This window comes from Entelurus aequoreus, linkage group LG12 (assembly GCF_033978785.1).
Source record: "Entelurus aequoreus isolate RoL-2023_Sb linkage group LG12, RoL_Eaeq_v1.1, whole genome shotgun sequence".
NCBI lineage: Eukaryota > Metazoa > Chordata > Actinopteri > Syngnathiformes > Syngnathidae > Entelurus > Entelurus aequoreus.
This window is the reverse complement of record NC_084742.1, coordinates 46,101,206-46,119,642: the sequence shown is the minus strand read 5'-3', so window position 1 is coordinate 46,119,642 and position 18,437 is coordinate 46,101,206. Positions and strand designations below refer to the sequence as shown.

Sequence of the window (18,437 nt, the reverse complement as noted above, 5' to 3'; positions counted from 1 at the left end):
AGGGACACATTTTTTACTTCCTCAGGAGGCTAGGATCCTTCAACGTCTGCACAAAGATGTTGAAGATGTTCTACGAGGTCGGTGGTGGCGGGCGCCTTCTTGTACGCCGTGGCCTGCTGGGGCAGCGGGCTGAGAGCGAGGGACGCAAACAGACTGGACAAGTTGGTAGAGAAGGCCAGTAACGTGGCGGGAGTGGAGCTAGACTCTCTGGCGGTGGTGTCAGAGAGGAGAAGTCTAGCAAAACTTCTAGCCATTATGGACAACACCTCCCACCCACTACACTCGGACCTTGCAGAGAGAATGAGCACGTTCAGTGGAAGGCTCAGACTCCCAAAATGCAACACGGAACGACACAGGAGGTCCTTCATACCGACAGCGATCAGACTGTATATTGCATATGTTCCTTGACTGCACTTAAATGTAGAGTATATGTAGAATATATTTATATTATTTATATTATATATATATATTATGTTATTTATAATTATTATTGTCTATTGTGAGCGAACTGTGGTGCTGAATTTCCCCCAGGGACCAATAAAGTACTTTCTATTCTATTTCTATCCGCTATCTTATTCTTTCGGTCATGACGCGCAATTCATGACCATAGGTGAGAGTAGGAATGTAGATAGCTCGGTAGACCAAGAGCTTTGTCTTCTGGCTTATGCAACGAATCTTGCTTCATAATTTCTTGTTTCTTCCGACCAAAATATATAAATATATAGCGAATGTTTTATCGAACGCATTTTATATTGATATCGGTTATGTGTCTATCATGCGAGATCGTTTTATCGGCCCAACCCTAATGGAAATTCAAACCCAGACTGCGGGGCAGGGGTGCTAACCAGTTGCGTGTCGAGGGTCCACCCCACCTCAGAGGTGGAACAATATCCTGCAGGTGGTGGGAGTGTTCTTAATCTAGTGATGTGACAGGATGTGGAGGGCCCTTAAGGCGTGTGTCGAGTAGTGGAGATTCGACAACAGCTAAGCCGCCCAAACTCCATTTGAAATGTTGGCTTTTGAGAGTTGCAGTCTTTTCCGAATCTGAATAGAGAACACTTTTTTTTTTTTTTTAATGCCAAAAGAATAAATGAATATTATATTAAATTTGATGGCAAACTTAATCCAAGCCGTTTACCACTCCATGAGCACTATGAATAACACAAACTTTAAACATAGCAAGAGGTATATGCTCAATTTGGTTGATACCTCAGCAATTCTGTGGTAGCACAATGGTCCACGCACTTGCCTTTTATGCAACATGATGTGGGTGCGATTCTCTTATTTAATGGCAGTAATTGTCTTACAATTGAGAGACAGACAAATGAAGGACAGGAGTTCATACTCCAACAGGTTCCTTCAGCTTTGTTCCCACAGTGTTCCGAGTCAAGAACTCCTTCATTTCGCATTCCATCCAGCTGTATAATCACTCGAGTAACAGCAATAGATGATATCTGTCTATTATCTGACCGCCTCTATGTTAGCTACCTCTCTTTGTTTATAATGTATATTTTCTGCTGACTCTCTATTTTCTGCTGCCCTTTTTTCTTTTTCTTTTTTGCTGCAGCTGTTACATATACTGTAATATTGTACTTGGTAATTGGGATTTGTTATATATTGTATATATATTATATACAAATATAATATATAAGTATATATTATATATTGCAGTGTTTTTCAAACTTTTTTGAGCCAAGGCACATTTTTTTCATTGAAAAAAGGCAGAGGTACACCGCTAGCAGAAAACATTAAAAAAATGAAACTCAGCAGCCGACATTGACAATAAAAAGTCGTTCTCGCAATTGTTGGATATGAATTCAAACCATAACCAACCATGCATCACTATAGCTCTTGTCTCAAAGTAGGTGTACTGTCACGACCTGTCACATCACGCCGTGACTTATTTGGAGTTTTTTGGTGTTTTCCTGTGTGTAGTGTTTTAGTTCTTGTCTTGCGCTCCTATTTTGTTGTTGATTGTCATGTCATGTACGGATGTACTTTGTGGATGCCGTCTGCTCCACACGCTGTAAGTCTTTGTTGGTGTCCAGCATTCTGTTTTTGTTTACTTTGCAGCCAGTTCAGTTTTAGCTACGTTTTGCATAACCATCCCTAAGTTTCAATGCTTTTTTTTAGCGGCACTTGCCTTTTGTTTATTTTTGGTTTAAGCATTAGATACCTTTTTACCTGCACGCTGCCTCCCGCATATTGTGATCACGATAAACCATTTTCTCGACATCTACAAAGCAATTACCTACCTGCTGCCACCTACTGATATGCCGAGGTCTAGACAGTACAGACACTCAACAACGGCACATTTGCGGACTATAATTACTGGTTTGCATAAAATATTTTTAACCCAATTAAGTGAAATTACATAATCTCCCACGGCACACCAGACAATAAATAAATAATGGATTAGATTTTATATCGCGCTTTTCTATTATTAGATACTCAAAGCGCTCACAGAGAAGTGGGAACCCATCATTCATTCACACCTGGTGGTGGTAAGCTACATTTGTAGCCACAGCTGCCCTGGGGTAGACTGACAGAAGCGAGGCTGCCAGTTTGCGCCTCCGGCCCCTCCGACCACCACCTATCATTCATTCATCATTCATTCACCAGTGTGAGCGGCAGCAAGTGTGAAGTGTCCTGCCCAAGGACACAACGGAAGCGATTTGGATGTCAAGAGGCGGGGAGCGAACCTGCAATCCTCAGGTTTCTGGCACGGCCGCTCTACCCACTACGCCATACAGCCCCATATGTATCTCACGGTACACTAGTGGTACCAGTGGTTGAAAAACACTGATATACTGTGTATACATTTTATATTGCTACTATGGTACATTTTAGTCTACTTTATACCTGCATTACACTTACCATCCTTACCCTTTCCATCTTTTGTAACTGAGCTACCGTGTGGAACAATTTCCCTTGTGGATCAATAAAGTTTAAGGCCATGTCTACACTAAATTGTTTAACCCCTTAAACGATTAATTATATAGCCTAAGCCCCATTTCAGCCACACTAAACTATCGTTTAAGGTCCCCCTCCTCTGACACATTTTTTACACAGCTGTGTAATTCTTGAATCTCCGGCACTTAGCTTTGTATAGACTCATTGATCGTTTACAAAGTGAGTTCGGAGAGGAAGTGACGCCAGAAAGACCTCGCTCACACAGGAAGTGACGTCAGAAAGAACACGCTACAGCCAGCTTCATAATAAAGCTCGGAGCTAACCACTGGAAATATGAAGGCGAGTCATCCTCATACCCGTGTTTCTCCTTCTTCTACATGTACAGACGCTTGTGAAAATCACACATGAATACCTTAAGAGAATGCGATTGCAGCTATTTGGGATAAAACATTTCTCAGACGGCAAGAGAATGTCCGGCCGGGTCAGCTGTGATGCTACTTAGCAAAAAACTTTGTCCATTTGTCGAAGGAGAGACAAGGAGAATGCGAGCTTCCGTGGATGTGATAAAAAGGTAGCGTGTGCTTTGTATTACCTGGCCGTCAAGGAAAACGGCAAATGCTTTAGACTGGCAAAGCAGACTGTATCAGTTATTGTCCGCCAGGTATGTCGCCGAATCAATGTCTAGGTCCAGAGTATATAAAGTCACCAAAAACGAATGGACAATGAAAGTGAAGGCAAAAGAGTGAGGAGTGTCTTGACCAGATATCTAGAGTCCTAGATTGACTGATGTAAAATTTTCTTTATCACATTGTTTACGTGTCTAATAAAGATATGATTAATTTATGATGTCTCAGGTGTGATTCACTACAATAGGGCCCCACAGCACACTGGATTCCAGTTAATTGAAATACCACAACACTGGATATTGTTCAGATAAGTTACATTTAAGAACTTGCACATAAAGCAATACTGGAGATGACTATGACGTGCGCATGCGTACTAGGTCGCGTTGCGCCGGCGGACGGCGGACGGCTGGGGTCTTAAACGGTGGCATTGTTGTGTGTGTGGACACGGATAAGGTTAGGTGTGAGTTACCCTGGATAACCTTATCCGGCTTAGTGTAAACGGGGCCTAAGTCTACAAGAAGATTCACTCCATACTTTGGGTGGTTGGCTACTATAGTAACTACAGGGGTAGACTGACGGGTTTGTGGATGCACCCTCCTGGAAAAACAAAGTCTGGACACACCACTGGTGCTAACCAGTAGGCTACCATGCCATTTTTAAAAACTACAATACGAAGGTACTGAGAAGTCCTGAGTTCAATCCCGGCTCAGGATCTTTCTGTGTGGAGTTTGCATGTTCTCCCCGTGACTGCGTGGGTTCCCTCCGGGTACTCCAGCTTCCTCCCACCTCCAAAGACATGCACCTGGGGATAGGTTGATTGGCAATACTAAATTGGCCCTAGTGTGTGAATGTGAGTGTGAAGGTTGTCTGTTTATCTGTGTTGGCCTTGCGATGAGGTGGCGACCATACCAGCCAACCGTCCCGAATTTTCAGAGACTCCCGAATTTCAGTGCCTCTCCCAAAAATCTCCCGGGACAACCATTCTCCCGAATTTCTCCCGATTTCCAGCCGGACAACAATAATGGGGGAGTGCCTTGAGTGAGGACAGCCTGTCGTCACGTCTGCTTTTCCTCCATATAAACAGCGTGCCGGCCCAGTCACGTTATAACATCCACGGCTTTTGGAGTGCACACACAACAAGAAGGAGACGAAGCAGAAGAACGAAGAAGAGACAGTCATGGCGACGACGAGTAAGAAGAAGAAGTACGCTTGCAAGTTCCAAAATGATTGAAAATAAGAATTTCAGTTCATCCAGGACAGTTCGAAGGGGAAGGGGTATGCTGCCCGCAAATTTTGTAGATCAGACTTCTCCATTGAACACGGTGGCCGAATGGATATAGTCACTCATGAACGGTCAGAGAAGCACAAGGCGGCGGCAACGTAGCACCGGTCACAGCCCAGTATTATGGGCCACCTTGCTAAATGGAGACCCGAGGGTGTAACATATGCCGAGACAAAGATGGCTATGCTGATAGGGGGGGTTAAGGGGGAGAGGAATATATTTATATGCTGCTTACTTAAAAAAAAAAAAAACACTTACCTTTCACTATTTGAGTAGCCTTTGTTCTGCGATTTGAGTACTGGCGAGCGATCTCTGAATCCGGGAACATAGCCTTCACGGATTCGTTGAAAACATCTGCAAATGAGAACGGGATGTTGTTTGCAGCTATCAGCATAGCCATCTTTGTCTCGGCATATGTTACACCCTCGGGTCTCCATTTAGCAAGGTGGCCCATAATACTGGGCTGTGACCAGTGCTGCGTTGCCGCCGCCTTGTGCATCTCTGACCGTTCATGAGTGACTATATCCATTCGGCCACCGAGTTCAATGGAGAAGTCTGATCTACAAAATTTGCAGGCAGCATAACCCTTCCCCTTCGAGCTGTCCTGGATGAACTGAAATTCTTGTTTCCAATCATTCTTCTTCTTCTTACTCGTCGTCGCCGTGACTGTCTCTTCTTCGTTCTTCTGCTGCGTCTCTGTAATGTTTTTGGACATTACTACTTGCCGTAATTTTGAAGCAATGCATGATGGGAATCCGGATATTGTGTGTCAGTGTATTAACGTGCCGGCTGGAATAAACACACGCTGAGAAATAGCTCCGTGCCTGCCTACTTTATGGGTTATAGCTAAACCTATGGATAACGGAGACATATATAATAGTCTCCTTAGATCCTAGGGTCGAGAGGTGGCAGTAGTGGAGCAGTACAAGTACCTGGGAGTCCACTTGAACAGCAGACTGGACTGGAAGGACAACTGCAAAGCTGTTTACAAGAAGGGCATGAGCAGACTCTTTTTCCTGAGGAAGCTTAGGTCCTTTAATGTGTGCAGCAAGCTGTTGGAAATATTTTATCAGTCTGTTGTGGCCAGTGCACTGTACTTTGCAGTGGTTGGTTGGGGGAGCAGTACCAGCAAAAGGGACTCAAACCGGATTGATAAACTGATCTGGAAAGCTGGCCAAACTATTGGCACGCAGTTGGAGGCGTTTGTGTCAGTGAGGGACAGGAGGACACTGGACAAACTGCTGGCCATCATGGACAATCCTGCCCACCCACTCCACCTGACAATTAAAGGCCTACTGAAATGTGATTTTCTTATTTAAACGGGGATAGCAGGTCCATTCTATGTGTCATACTTGATCATTTCACGATATTGCCATATTTTTGCTGAAAGGATTTAGTAGAGAACATCGACGATAAAGTTTGCAACTTTTGGTCGCTGATAAAAAAGCCTTGCCTGTACCGGAAGTAGCAGACGTCACCGGTTGTGGAGCTCCTCACATCTGCACATTGTTTACAATCATGGCCACCAGCAGCGAGAGCGATTCGGACCGAGAAAGCGACGATTTCCCCATTAATTTGAGCGAGGATGAAAGATTCGTGGATGAGGAAAGTGAGAGTGAAGGACTAGAGGGCAGTGGAAGCGATTCAGATAGGGAAGATGCTGTGAGAGGCGGGTGGGACCTGATAGTCAGCTGGGAATGACTAAAACAGTAAATAAACACAAGACATATATATACTCTATTAGCCACAACACAACCAGGCTTATATTTAATATGCCACAAATGAATCCCGCATAACAAACACCTCCCCCCTCCCGTCCATATAAACTGCCAATACAAATCAAACACCCGCACAACACACTCAATCCCACAGCCCAAAGTACCGTTCACCTCCGCAAAGTTCATACAGCACATATATTTCCCCAAAGTCCCCGAAGTTACGTACGTGACATGCACATAGCGGCACGCACGTACGGGCAAGTGATCAAATGTTTGGAAGCTGCAGCTGCGTACTGCGTTACACATACAAATTAAAACAAAATGCTTATGGCAACATTCTGGTTGCGTACTCACGGTACCGCGTCTGCGTATCCAACTCAAAGTCCTCCTGGTAAGAGTCTCTGTTGTCCCAGTTCTCCACAGGCCAATGGTAAAGCTTGACTGTCATCTTTCGGGAATGTAAACAATGAATCACCGGCTACGACATAGCCGCTACGTGTTTGTGTTGCTGCAGCCGGCCGCTACACCTACAGCTTTCTTCTTTGCTGTCTCCATTGTTCATTAAACAAATTGCAAAAGATTCACCAACACAGATGTCCAGAATACTGTGGAATTTTGCGATGAAAACAGACGACTTAATAGCTGGCCACAATGCTGTCCCAAAATGTCCGCTACAATCTGTGACGTCACGCGCAAACGTCATCATACCGAGACGTTTTCAGCAGGATATTTTGCGGGAAATTTAAAATTGCACTTTACTAATCTAACCCGGCCGTATTGGCATGTGTTGCAATGTTAAGATTTCATCATTGATATATAAACTATCAGACTGCGTGTTCGGTAGTAGTGGGTTTCAGTAGGCCTTTAAGGGACAGCGGAGCTCATACTCCAACAGGCTCCTTCAGCCTCCTTCCCGCACTGTGCGATTCAAGAACTCCTTCATTCCACACTCCATCCAGCTGTATAATCCCTCGCCATACAGCAATAGATGACATCTGCCTATTACCTGACACCTGACATGTTAGCTACTTCTCTTTGTTTTTAATGTCTATTTTCTATTTCCTGCTGGATCTACTCTCTATTTTATGCTGCTGCTGTCACATATACTGTAATATTGTACATGGTCATTGGTATATTATATATTGTATATATGTTATAGACATAATATATTATATCTGTATATATATTATTCTGTACAAATATGTATATATTCGTATATATGTTAGATTTTTTTAATCGCTATATTTAGTCTATTTATACCTGCATTGTCCTTTCCATCCTTACACTTTCCATCATTGTAACTGAGCTACTGTGTTGAACAATTTCCCTTGTGGATCATTAAAGTTTGTCTAAGTCTAAGTAAGGCTGCAGCTAACGATTATTTTTCTATCGATTAATCTATAGATTATTTTTTCGATTAATCGGTTAATCTATAGATTATTTTTTCGATTCATCTATAGATTATTTTTCCTTTTACCGATTATTTTTTTTATTCAAAATGAAGATGAAAAAATAAATGTAGGCCAGTTTTTTCAAAAGGCATTGCTTTTATTTACAAAAAAAAAAAAGTATGGCCACTCAGTCAACATTGACAACAACATGACAAAATATTCTGTAACAATGTAAACATTTAAAACTTTTAACATTTAACAAAATTAAAAGTAGCTTATTTGCTTTTTAATGTGCAAATATAAAAGTAAACATCCAGTGCAAATCGTAATATTCTGCAATAGTATAAGCATTTCAAAAGTAAAAGTATTGCTTATTTTGCTTTAAAATGTGCAAAAATAAAGATAAACATCCAATACAAAAAAGTGCCAATCTAAATATTCTGGAGCACTGTAAACATTAAGTATTGCTTTTAAAATGTGCAAAATAAACATCCAGTCCAACACAGTACACAATAACCAATTCTACTCATTCCAGTGAGTGACTAACAGTTGTAATGAAGAAAGGTTAGCATGTCTACATGCTCTGGTTCTTTTCTTGTTTACAATATTCCCAGCAGCTGAAAATAAGCGCTCAGAAGGGGTCGATGTGGCTGGAACTGAGAGCTAATTACCGGTAGCCTTCACCTCAAGCCAGGACTGCGAGTGAGCTGAGCTCCAGTTTATATTCCTAGAAGGTCAACGGGCTCATAGTAGGGATGTGCGTATCGATCCTGTGGTATCGATATATCGATACTCACACGCTACTCATTTGGCATCACTTTTCTGAAAAAAGTATCGATATAAACCAAAAAACGGCGTGTGGGGGGTGCAAGCATCACTTTCAGATGTTTTTGATGACTTACTTAACTTACTATGTGCTGGGACACCCCTGTACCTGGCAGAGTATAGAGCTGGCCCAGTCACGTGACAGGAGACAGCGAATGAGCGTCGTCAACGTGCAACACACACACAGCCAGCCGACAGCGATGCAGCCAGGCATATCCAGTGTTGTCCAATTGTTGACTTAAAACAGGCATTGTTTTTTTGTTTTTTTAGTAATGTTTACTGAATATTTTTGTTTAAATGATTATCCTAAATTCAAATAATTTCCACACAGGGGAATTTACTGTTAGTTGAAAATTGCTTGAGTATTTAAAACAAGATAAGAAAGGGATAACATTTGGAGATTCTTCATCTTTGCATTAGTTTTATTTTTTTCCAAGAAAATCTTGAAATATATGATTGAATGTGATTTTGGTTTTAATCTGTAACATCATTTCTTACATTTCGAAAACATTAACCTATTTCATATTTCATTAATTGCTAATTATATCACAAACTTTAAAAAATAACTGCAGCTTCTTGCGATTCGGATTTGACAGTTAATTGGAAAGCCCTAATATCTAATTATTATTATATATAATTATTATTATATATAATATTTAATTTATTTTTCATATTTGTTATCTATTTTAATTTTACTTTTATTATATATTGACCATAATAAATGTGGTATAAATGGTCTGTATTTGTCTTGTGATTTGTCTTAAATAATAACAATAGTAATAATATTTTTGACTGACAAAAATTGCCAATAAGAAATTAATGGTATCGGTATCGATGAAAAGGCAAGATAAAGTATCGGTATCGTATCGAATCCTAAAAGTGTGGTATCGCCCATACCTAGCTCATAGTGATGTTACTAGGCCTGATGCTCACCTGCTAAACACCTATCTGCTCCACGCTGAAGCGCTGACTACATGCGCTCTGAATACACACTGCTGATTGGCTGGTAACGTTTTGAATACGCACTGCTGATTGGCTGATAACGCTTTGTATAACGCTTTGTGTGTACCAATCAGATGGTTGTGTGGGTGGGACAATGCTGCGTGCTGAGACAGAGGCAGCCGCAGAAGGAGCGAAGCAGCTTGTTAAGACTTTAGCAGCTAAAGTTAGCTTTAGCTTAGAAACTCTTTCGGTACACCCCCGTACCGAACCAAAAGCCCCGTACCGAAACGGTTCAATACAAAACACGTACCGTTACACCCCTAGCAGATACAAATGACACATTCATGTTTTTGTGTAATGATGACAACGTATACTCGCGCGGACGATTGACTAGTTGATGGTTTTCTTTTCAAATGCTCGTTCATAGCCGTTGTGCTGCCTATGCTATGATAGGCCATTTACGCTCGACACAGTGTGCATACAACAACATTATTAGGCCGTGTATTGAAATACTCCCACACTTTTGACCACTTTTGGCGTGATTTTTTCCCCCTCGCTCGCACAGTCTGCTTTGCGCTCCGCCATGACGGTAGTGTGACGTAAATATGCGACGCGTCGACGCACAAAAACGGCGTCGACGTATTTACGTAACCGATGACGTCGACTACGTCGACGCGTCGTTTCAGCCTTAAGTCTAAGTCTTTTCAGGTGAGAGAGGACGCTAAAGGCAGTGCCTTTAATGCACGCCCCCAATATTGTTGTCCGGCTGGAAATTGGGCGAAATTTGGGAGAATGGTTGTCCCGGGAGATTTTCGGGAGAGGCACTGAAATTCGGGAGTCTCCCAGAAAATTCGGGAGGGTTGGAAAGTATGCCCCCCGCGACCTCAAAAAAGGGACAAGCGGTAGGAAATGGATGGATGGATGGATAATCGAAGGAAAGTTAAGACAGAGTAACATATATGGTGAGAAAAAACGTCAAATAATAACTCTCACACTTATTTGGATTTGGAAAGGTAGAATAACTGCCCCCTGTCTGTCTGTCTGTCTCCTTCATTATTGGCACACAGACTACTGGCTGGGGCGCGAGTCTCTTCATTGTCAACACCCAGGAAGTAGACTTCTTTTCCAACATTCAAAATAAAACATTTTTTATTTAAACCTTAAAAAGATGATTAGAAAACTATTGAAGAGTATTTTCTTTAACGAGAGTTCCCCCTACAATCCGCGATGCTAATGCTGCCAGATGGCAGGTGGAGCTAGGTGGTCCAGGTAGACACTTCCTGGTAGCATACACCTTGCTAGCAGCACCAGCTTTAGCTCGTAATGCACCCGGACCTCGTTGAGGACGAACAACTTACCATTTTAGAGGTGATTTCTCCGAGCAATAGCGCGACGTTCCACACGAAACGTGCCCGTAAACCTGCCACGGGACAACGGCTAATGTTGACACTCCATGTCAGCTACTGTGACTGTAGAGCCCATCGCCTGTTTCACTGGGCAGGTCACAACTCGTACTGAGCATGCGCAGACTTTTTCTTCATGCCTTTGAACGGCGGTTGGTGACGTGGATGGTCGGTACACTAGCGCCGACTGCTGCCTTATTGTAGTATTGCAGAATTCTACAGTTTATCCCTCTAGGGCAGTGGCCCGGTACCGGTCCGTGGGCCGATTGGTACCGGGCCGCGGCTGCACAAGATGTAAAAAAAAATATATAATTTTTTTAAATAATTATATAATATACATTATATATCAATATAAATCAATACTGTCTGCAGGGATACAGTCCGTAAGCACACATGATTGTAATTCTTTATGACAAAAAAATAATAAAAAAAATACCCACTTTTTTATTTGCGTTCACAATTTGAATTTGTCAATTCGACTTGTATTGTATGTAATAATTGGGTATTAGTATTCCATGTTGTCACAAAAAGCATGAAAAGACATCACAACAAAGAAAATAATTTATTGCATGCAAACATTCACATTCAAATGTCATTTAAAAAAAAAAAAAGTAATCTTGAAGTTTTACTCCAAATCGGGCATTTCTTCGTAACCTTCCTCCTCCTGACGCCCCAGCTTCCTCCTCTCCTCCTCGCCCTTCCTCTTGTCCTCCATGGCTCTCTTCATCTCCTGCTCCACCTCTCTCCTCTGTTCATTCTGCATGTCTTCCCCGTCCATCCGCCTCTCGCCCTCGCACACCGTCTTCTCCTGCGTGTCTTTCGGCGGCGCGTCGTCGGCCCACTCCTCGTCCGAGTCGCTGATGTCGTCATCGTCGATGTCCCAGTCCGGGCGCTGCGCCTCGTGGACCTCAACCGCCGTGTCCTCCGCGGGCTCCGGCGGTGGCTTGTAGGTGGGGTCCTCCAGTTTTCCCCACGCCACCTGGTCGGCCTTGCAGAGGTTGATCTCCACTTTGGAGGGGATCATGTTGACGGAGCTGCGTTGGACGTTGATGACCTGAGAGCGGAGAAAGAAGAGGGTCAAGGGTGCATCAGCACACATGTTAACACAGTCAGCAGGCGCTCACCCCCCAAAGGTGGAAGTCTCTCCGGAAAAGCTTGTCGTTTTCAAACTGGATCTGACATGAAACCACCGTCCCGTTGGCCTCGATGCAGCTGATCTCTGGGTTGGTGTTCTTGGCGTAAATGCTCACCACAACATTGTTCGCCGTCTGGTGCCAGTCGTGTCGACACGCCACCTTCTTCTTGTCCTGGCGACATATCGGGTTGAGAAAGAACGAGGCACATGGATGTCTGCTAACTTTTTGCAACTCAACGCTAAGAAGACGGAAATGCTGATTATCGGTCCTGCTAGACACCGACACCTATTTAATAATACCACCTTGACATTTGACAACCAAACAATTATACAAAGCGACTCTGTAAAGAATCTGGGTATTATCTTCAACCCAACTCTCTCATTTGAGTCACACATTAAAGGCCTACTGAAATGAATTTTTTTTATTTAAACGGGGATAGCAGATCCATTGTATGTGTCATACTTGATCATTTCGCGATATTGCCATATTTGTGCTGAAAGGATTTAGTATAGAACAACGACGATAAAGTTTGCACCTTTTGGTCTCTGATAAAAAAAAAAGCCTTGCCCCTACCGGAAGTAGCATGACAACACCGGGGGAAGGACTGCTCATATTTTCCTATTGTTTACACCAGCAGCGAGAGAGATTCGGACCGAGAAAGCGACGATTACCCCATTAATTTGAGCGAGGATGAAAGATTTGTGGATGAGGAACGTGAAAGTGAAGGACTAGAGTGCAGTGTAGAACATATCTTTTTTCGCTCTGACCGTAACTTAGGTACAAGCTGACTCATTGGATTCAACACTCTCTCCTTTTTCTATTGTGGATCACGGATTTGTATTTTAAACCACCTCGGATACTATATCCTCTTGAAAATGAGAGTCGAGAACACGTTGGACATTCACAGTGACTTTTATCTCCACAACAATACAATCGGTGACGCACTTTAGCTACTGAGCTAACGTGATAGCATCGGGCTTTACAGCATACAGAAACAAAACAAATAAGTCCCTGACTGGAAGAATAGCCAGAAGATCAACAATACTACCAAACTCTGGACATGTAACTACACGGTTAATGCTTTCCAGCCTGGCGAAGGTTAACAATGCTGTTGCTAACGATGCCACTGAAGCTAACTTAGCAACGGGACCTCACAGAGCTATGATAAAAACATTAGCGCTCCACCTACACCAGCCAGCCCTCATCTGCTCATCAACACCCGTGCTCACCTGCGTTCCAGCGATCGACGGAAGGACGAAGGACTTCACCCGATCATCCGTGCGGTCGGCGGCTAGCGTCGGCTAGCGCGTCTGCTATCCAAGTCAAAGTCCTCCTGGTTGTGTTGCTACAGCCAGCCGCTAATACACCGATCCCACCTACAACTTTCTTCTTTGCAGTCTCCATTGTTCATTAAACAAATTGCAAAAGATTCACCAACACAGATGTCCAGAATACTGTGGATTTTTTAGATGAAAACAGAGCTTTTTGTATTGGATTCAATGGGCTCCGAATACTTCCGCTTCAATTGTTGACGTCACACGCAAACGTCATCATATCGAAACGTTTTCAGCCGGAAGTTTGCCGGGAAATTTAAAATTGCACTTTATAAGTTAACCCGGCCGTATTGGCATGTGTTGCAATGTTAAGATTTCATCATTGATATATAAACTATCAGACTGCGTGGTCGGTAGTAGTGGGTTTCAGTAGGCCCTTAAGAGTGTTACTAAAACTGCGTTCTTTCCTCTCCGTAATATCGCTAAAATTTGTTCCATTTTGTCCACTAGCGACGCTGAGATCATTATTCATGCGTTTGTTACGTCTCGTCTCAATAACTGTAACGTGTTATTTTCGGGCCTCCCTATGTCTAGCATTAAAAGATTACAGTTGGTACACAATGTGTCTGCTAGACTTTTGACAAAAACAAGAATGTTTGATCATATTATGCCTATACTGTATATACCTTTATATACCTATATACTGTACATATATACAGTACCTACTCTGGCTCACCTGCACTGGCTTCCTGTGCACTTAAGATGCGACTTTAAGGTTTTACTACTTACGTATAAAATACTAAATGGTCTAGCTCCATCCTATCCTGCTGATTGTATAGTACCATATGTCCCGGCAAGAAATCTGCGTTCTAAAAACTCTGGCTTATTAGTGATTCCCAGAGCCCCAAAAAAGTCTGTGGGCTATAGAGCCTCCCGGTAACAGTTAGAGATACTACCTCAGTAGAAGCAAGTCCCATCTTAATCTAATTTGTATATGCTATCCCTTTTAGACCAGTTGACCTGCCGTCTCTTTTCTGCTCTGCCCCCCTGTCCTGCGTGGAGAGGTTATTAGGTGACCACAGATGAAGAGCTAGCTGTTCAAAGTCGGGACCCGGGGTGGACAACTCATCTGTGAATCAGTTGGGGACGTCTCTGCGCTGCTGATTGGTTTCCACTCAAGATGATTTCCTGCTGGCCCCACTATGGACTGGACTCACACTATTGATGAGATCCACTCAACGTCAATTGCACCGGTCGCCGTGTGGGGGTTTCTCATTGTATCCCATTGGATTGACTTTTTTCCTGCTCTGATGTGGAATCTGAGCCGAGGATGTTGTGGCTTGTGCAGCCCTTTGAGACACTTGTGATTAAGGGCTATATAAATAAACTTTGATTTGAATTGACTTTGACATTCATTACCACACTTTTTGCAGTACCTGCTTAGGGAGCCAGCAGTGTTTCCCTGTTGTGCAGCCCTTCTGGTCCAGGAAGGCGTTGAAGTCAATTGTCTTGATACAGCAGCAACTCCAGTACTTGTAACTGAGGAGAGGTCAGAAGTGACTTACATGCCAACACCACACCTTCTGTGCGTGTGCGTGTTACCCCTCGTGGAAGACTGGCCCTCCACAGTGATGAGTGCAGACCCCCACCTCCGTTTCTGGGCCTTCATAGACCTGAACAACAACAGTACATTGCAAACAAAGTATGTAATCAACTCTTTTCAAACAAGAAAAGAGACTCACTGTTTTGCATCCCGCATTCTTGCATCTTGTCCCTTGCACCACACCTTGACTCTCTGGCAAAAGATTGGAACAGTTAAGTCTAAATCACAGGTGCCAAACTCAAGGCCCGGGGGCCAGATTTGGCCCGCCACATCATTGTATATGGCCCGCAGAAGCCTGGGAGAAATGTGTGTTGCTAAAACACTTTTTTTTTTACTTAATGCAAATAATTATATCGATTTTGACAGGAAAAAATGCGTATCTTTTAAACGTTATTATCTAATCATGCCAAATATTACATTATAATATATAGTGCATTACAAAAATATGTTAGTAAAGATAAAAATAAACAGTTGAATATTTGTTTGTCACCTTTACGTATGATGCATCCATTAATTTGTACATGAAAACATCTAATAATAAGCATAGGAAATGGTGTTATAAAATTAGGTGATTACTGGTATCAATGCTGTCAAATTATGTTTTAAAAAAAAAACAATTGAATTTGAATTTTGATTAATCACAGGTTAATGTTATGCATGCCCGCATGCATAATTGTAATTCATTTGAAAAAAGCGGCCCTATGAAGGCAGCCATTACTGCGATGTGGCCCTCAATGAAAACTAGTTTGACACACCTGGTCTAAATGATCATGATTGTCGCCTTGTTACAGTGAAAAGTATTCACAGCGCTTTTCCACATTTTGTTATGGTACATTCCAAAATTCTACAGACAATGCCCCATAATGACAGTGTGAAACGTATGTTTTTTTAAAAAAAGCAAATGTATTAGAAATTAATAAATAAATAAAAATCACATAAGTATTCACAGCCTTTGCTCAATTCTTTGTTGTTGAACCTTTGCAAGCAATTACAGCCTCAAGTCTTTGTGTATACGATGCCACAAGCTCAGCAACACCTATCTTTGGGCAGTTTGGTCCGTTTGTCTTTGCAGCACCTCTCAAGCGCCACCAGGTTGGATGGGAAGTGTTGTTTTTTGTCCAGGATCAATGAATCAATCAGAGTTTATTCCTATAGCCTTTAACCACAAGTGTCTCAAAGGGCTGCACAAGCCACGACGACATCCTCGGCTAAGATCCCACATCAGGGCAAGAAAAAACTCAACCCAATGGGCACAATGAGAAATCTTGGAGGATGTCTCTGTAAATTTCTGCATTCATCTTTCCCTCTATCCTGACTCGTCTACCAGTTCTTGCTGCTGAAAAACATCCCCACAGCATGATGCTGCCACCACCATGCTTCACTGTAGGGATGGTATTTGCCTGGTGATGCACGGTGCCTGGTTTCTTCCAAACATGACGCCTGGCTTTAACCCCAAAGAGTTCAACCTTTGTCTCATCAGACCTGATAATTTAGTTTCTCATGGTCTGAGAGTGTTTTAGGTGCATTTTTGCAAAGTTTTGCAAAGGAATGGCTTCTGTCAGGCCTGATTGGTGGATTGCTGCAGAGATGGTTGTCCTTCTGGAAGGTTCTCCTCTCTCCACAGAGGAATGTTGTGGAGTGAACATCAGATTCTTGGTCACCTCCCTGACTAAACTAAACAGGATGCAACAATGTGATGAAAACCAATGCTTCCCATCCAACCTTTTCACATTGTCATTATGGTGTCTTGTCTGTAGAATTTTGAGCACACAAAAACATGCATTCAATCTTGGAATAAGGCTGTAACACAACAAAATGTGAAAAAAGTGAAGCGCTGTGAATGCTTTCCAGATGCACTGTATTTCTTACCTTTCTTTGCATTCTCAGCACTTGTGCTGATATCCAGTTTCTCCAGCTCCTTGGCCAGCGACGGTGACACTTTGACGGGCAGTTTGGTCTTCGGCTGGTCTGAACTGTGCACAGCAATGTTGTTGTATGTACCCGTAGTTGTATCTTATCTCATCTGCTCAATAACACAACACAACCTTGGTCTCTCTCTCTTCAGCTTCTCAGCAGATTTGGGTCCCTGGTAGATGATCTCCTGCCCGTTGACGTGTTTGCTGGACGCCTTGTCTGATGACACCTCAGGTACAAGAGGTTCGCAGGGCCTCTCGTTGCTATGGTGCCCGCGGGTGCAGCCCTGTTTAAAGAGAGCGGCGCTCTGTAAGTGTCGGAAAAAACATGGTGCAGAGTTGAGTCCTTGAGGAGCTCTACCTTGATGGAGAGGAACTCGGAGAAGTCTGTGGTCCTCTTGCGGCAGCATGACCAACCCTGCATGAAGGAGATCAAAATGTTTTGAGGTTTAAACAACACAAGTTTAAATAAATACAATATTTACAAAGTCAGTCAAAGCTGGACCATGAGGTTTTTACCTTTAGGGCATCGTGGAAGATGGGGATTCCAGGATGGAAGACACAGGAATCTTTAGGACAGTGTGCAGACAAGTTAACATGGCAAGTCAGCTTTTTTTACATGCGTGTGTGTGTGTGTGTGCCATATAAGGAAATGTGGTGGCTGCCATTCACCCAGACATGTGGCTCTTTTATTTTTGCAGATACTAGGAACTTGCAGGTAAAACAGCTTTTTATCATCCTATTGTTGTTTTTAAGCTATTTTGTAGGAACAGTTATCTTCTTCGGTTGGAGAAACTTAAAAGAACTTAAAACGACAGCAAGAGCTCACCATCCTTGTTCTTGTTCGCCTCAAATGTCTGCCCGCAGCCTTTGTTGTAGCACAGCAGCGCCATGTCGACCCCTCTTCCTTCCTGGAGCGCTCGAAGGTCTTTAGTAGTCTGTAGGCCACCGATCCAGAACTTTCCGTGGCCAAGAGTGATCCAGCTCTCTTTCTGGCTGGGTGAAAGACCAAAATAGCAGCTCTCCTGTCGCACACTACAGCTGTCGAGGTTTATCTGTGAAGGCGGGTGTGTGCTGGGACATTCATTCTGGTGGGGCGTCGGGTCACAGGAGGCTCAGGGCCTGTGAGACTTCTAGATTTGTTGTAAAGCTGAGCACACTGTCATTAGCCTCGGTTGATAAGAAACAAGAGTTCAATTAATTAAAGGTGCCATATGTAAAAAAAAAAAAAAAGAATGTCAAGTCATTAAATGGCCCTGATATGTTAAAAGGCATTAATAAATCATGTTCTTTTCAAATACCTCTATAACTGATAAAAGTAGTTCAGCCGGGATATACTACCATCTTGCTACTGGTAAAGTTACTAAACATGTAAGACCTTAGTAAATCTAAAAGGCCTCATTATGATTCT

At 42.9% G+C, this 18,437-nt stretch overlaps 2 protein-coding genes across 8 annotated transcripts in view; both read right to left on the bottom strand.

The window, feature by feature from the left end:
- The window catches only part of LOC133662266 (AP-1 complex subunit sigma-1A), a 66,839-nt gene extending 55,636 nt beyond the window's left edge, over nt 1-11,203 (bottom strand). For all 7 annotated transcript variants that reach the window (XM_062066114.1, XM_062066113.1, XM_062066116.1 and 4 more), the window contains exon 1: nt 11,056-11,203. In XM_062066114.1, coding sequence (XP_061922098.1) covers nt 11,056-11,058 — 3 coding nt within the window. In that variant the 5' untranslated portion in view covers nt 11,059-11,203. The remainder of the gene's footprint in view (nt 1-11,055) is intronic.
- A 251-nt stretch (nt 11,204-11,454) lies between these two features.
- Nucleotides 11,455-18,232, bottom strand: zgc:92429 (uncharacterized protein LOC445063 homolog). Its single transcript, XM_062066112.1, has 10 exons — nt 17,856-18,232; nt 17,546-17,595; nt 17,388-17,444; nt 17,159-17,313; nt 16,983-17,086; nt 15,253-15,305; nt 15,113-15,183; nt 14,947-15,049; nt 12,225-12,407; nt 11,455-12,154 (listed from the first exon to the last, which is right to left on the bottom strand). Exons 1-10 carry the CDS (start codon nt 17,917-17,919, stop codon nt 11,726-11,728), a joined length of 1,269 nt encoding a protein of 422 aa, XP_061922096.1. The 5' UTR covers nt 17,920-18,232; the 3' UTR covers nt 11,455-11,725.
- Nucleotides 18,233-18,437: the final 205 nt, after the last annotated feature.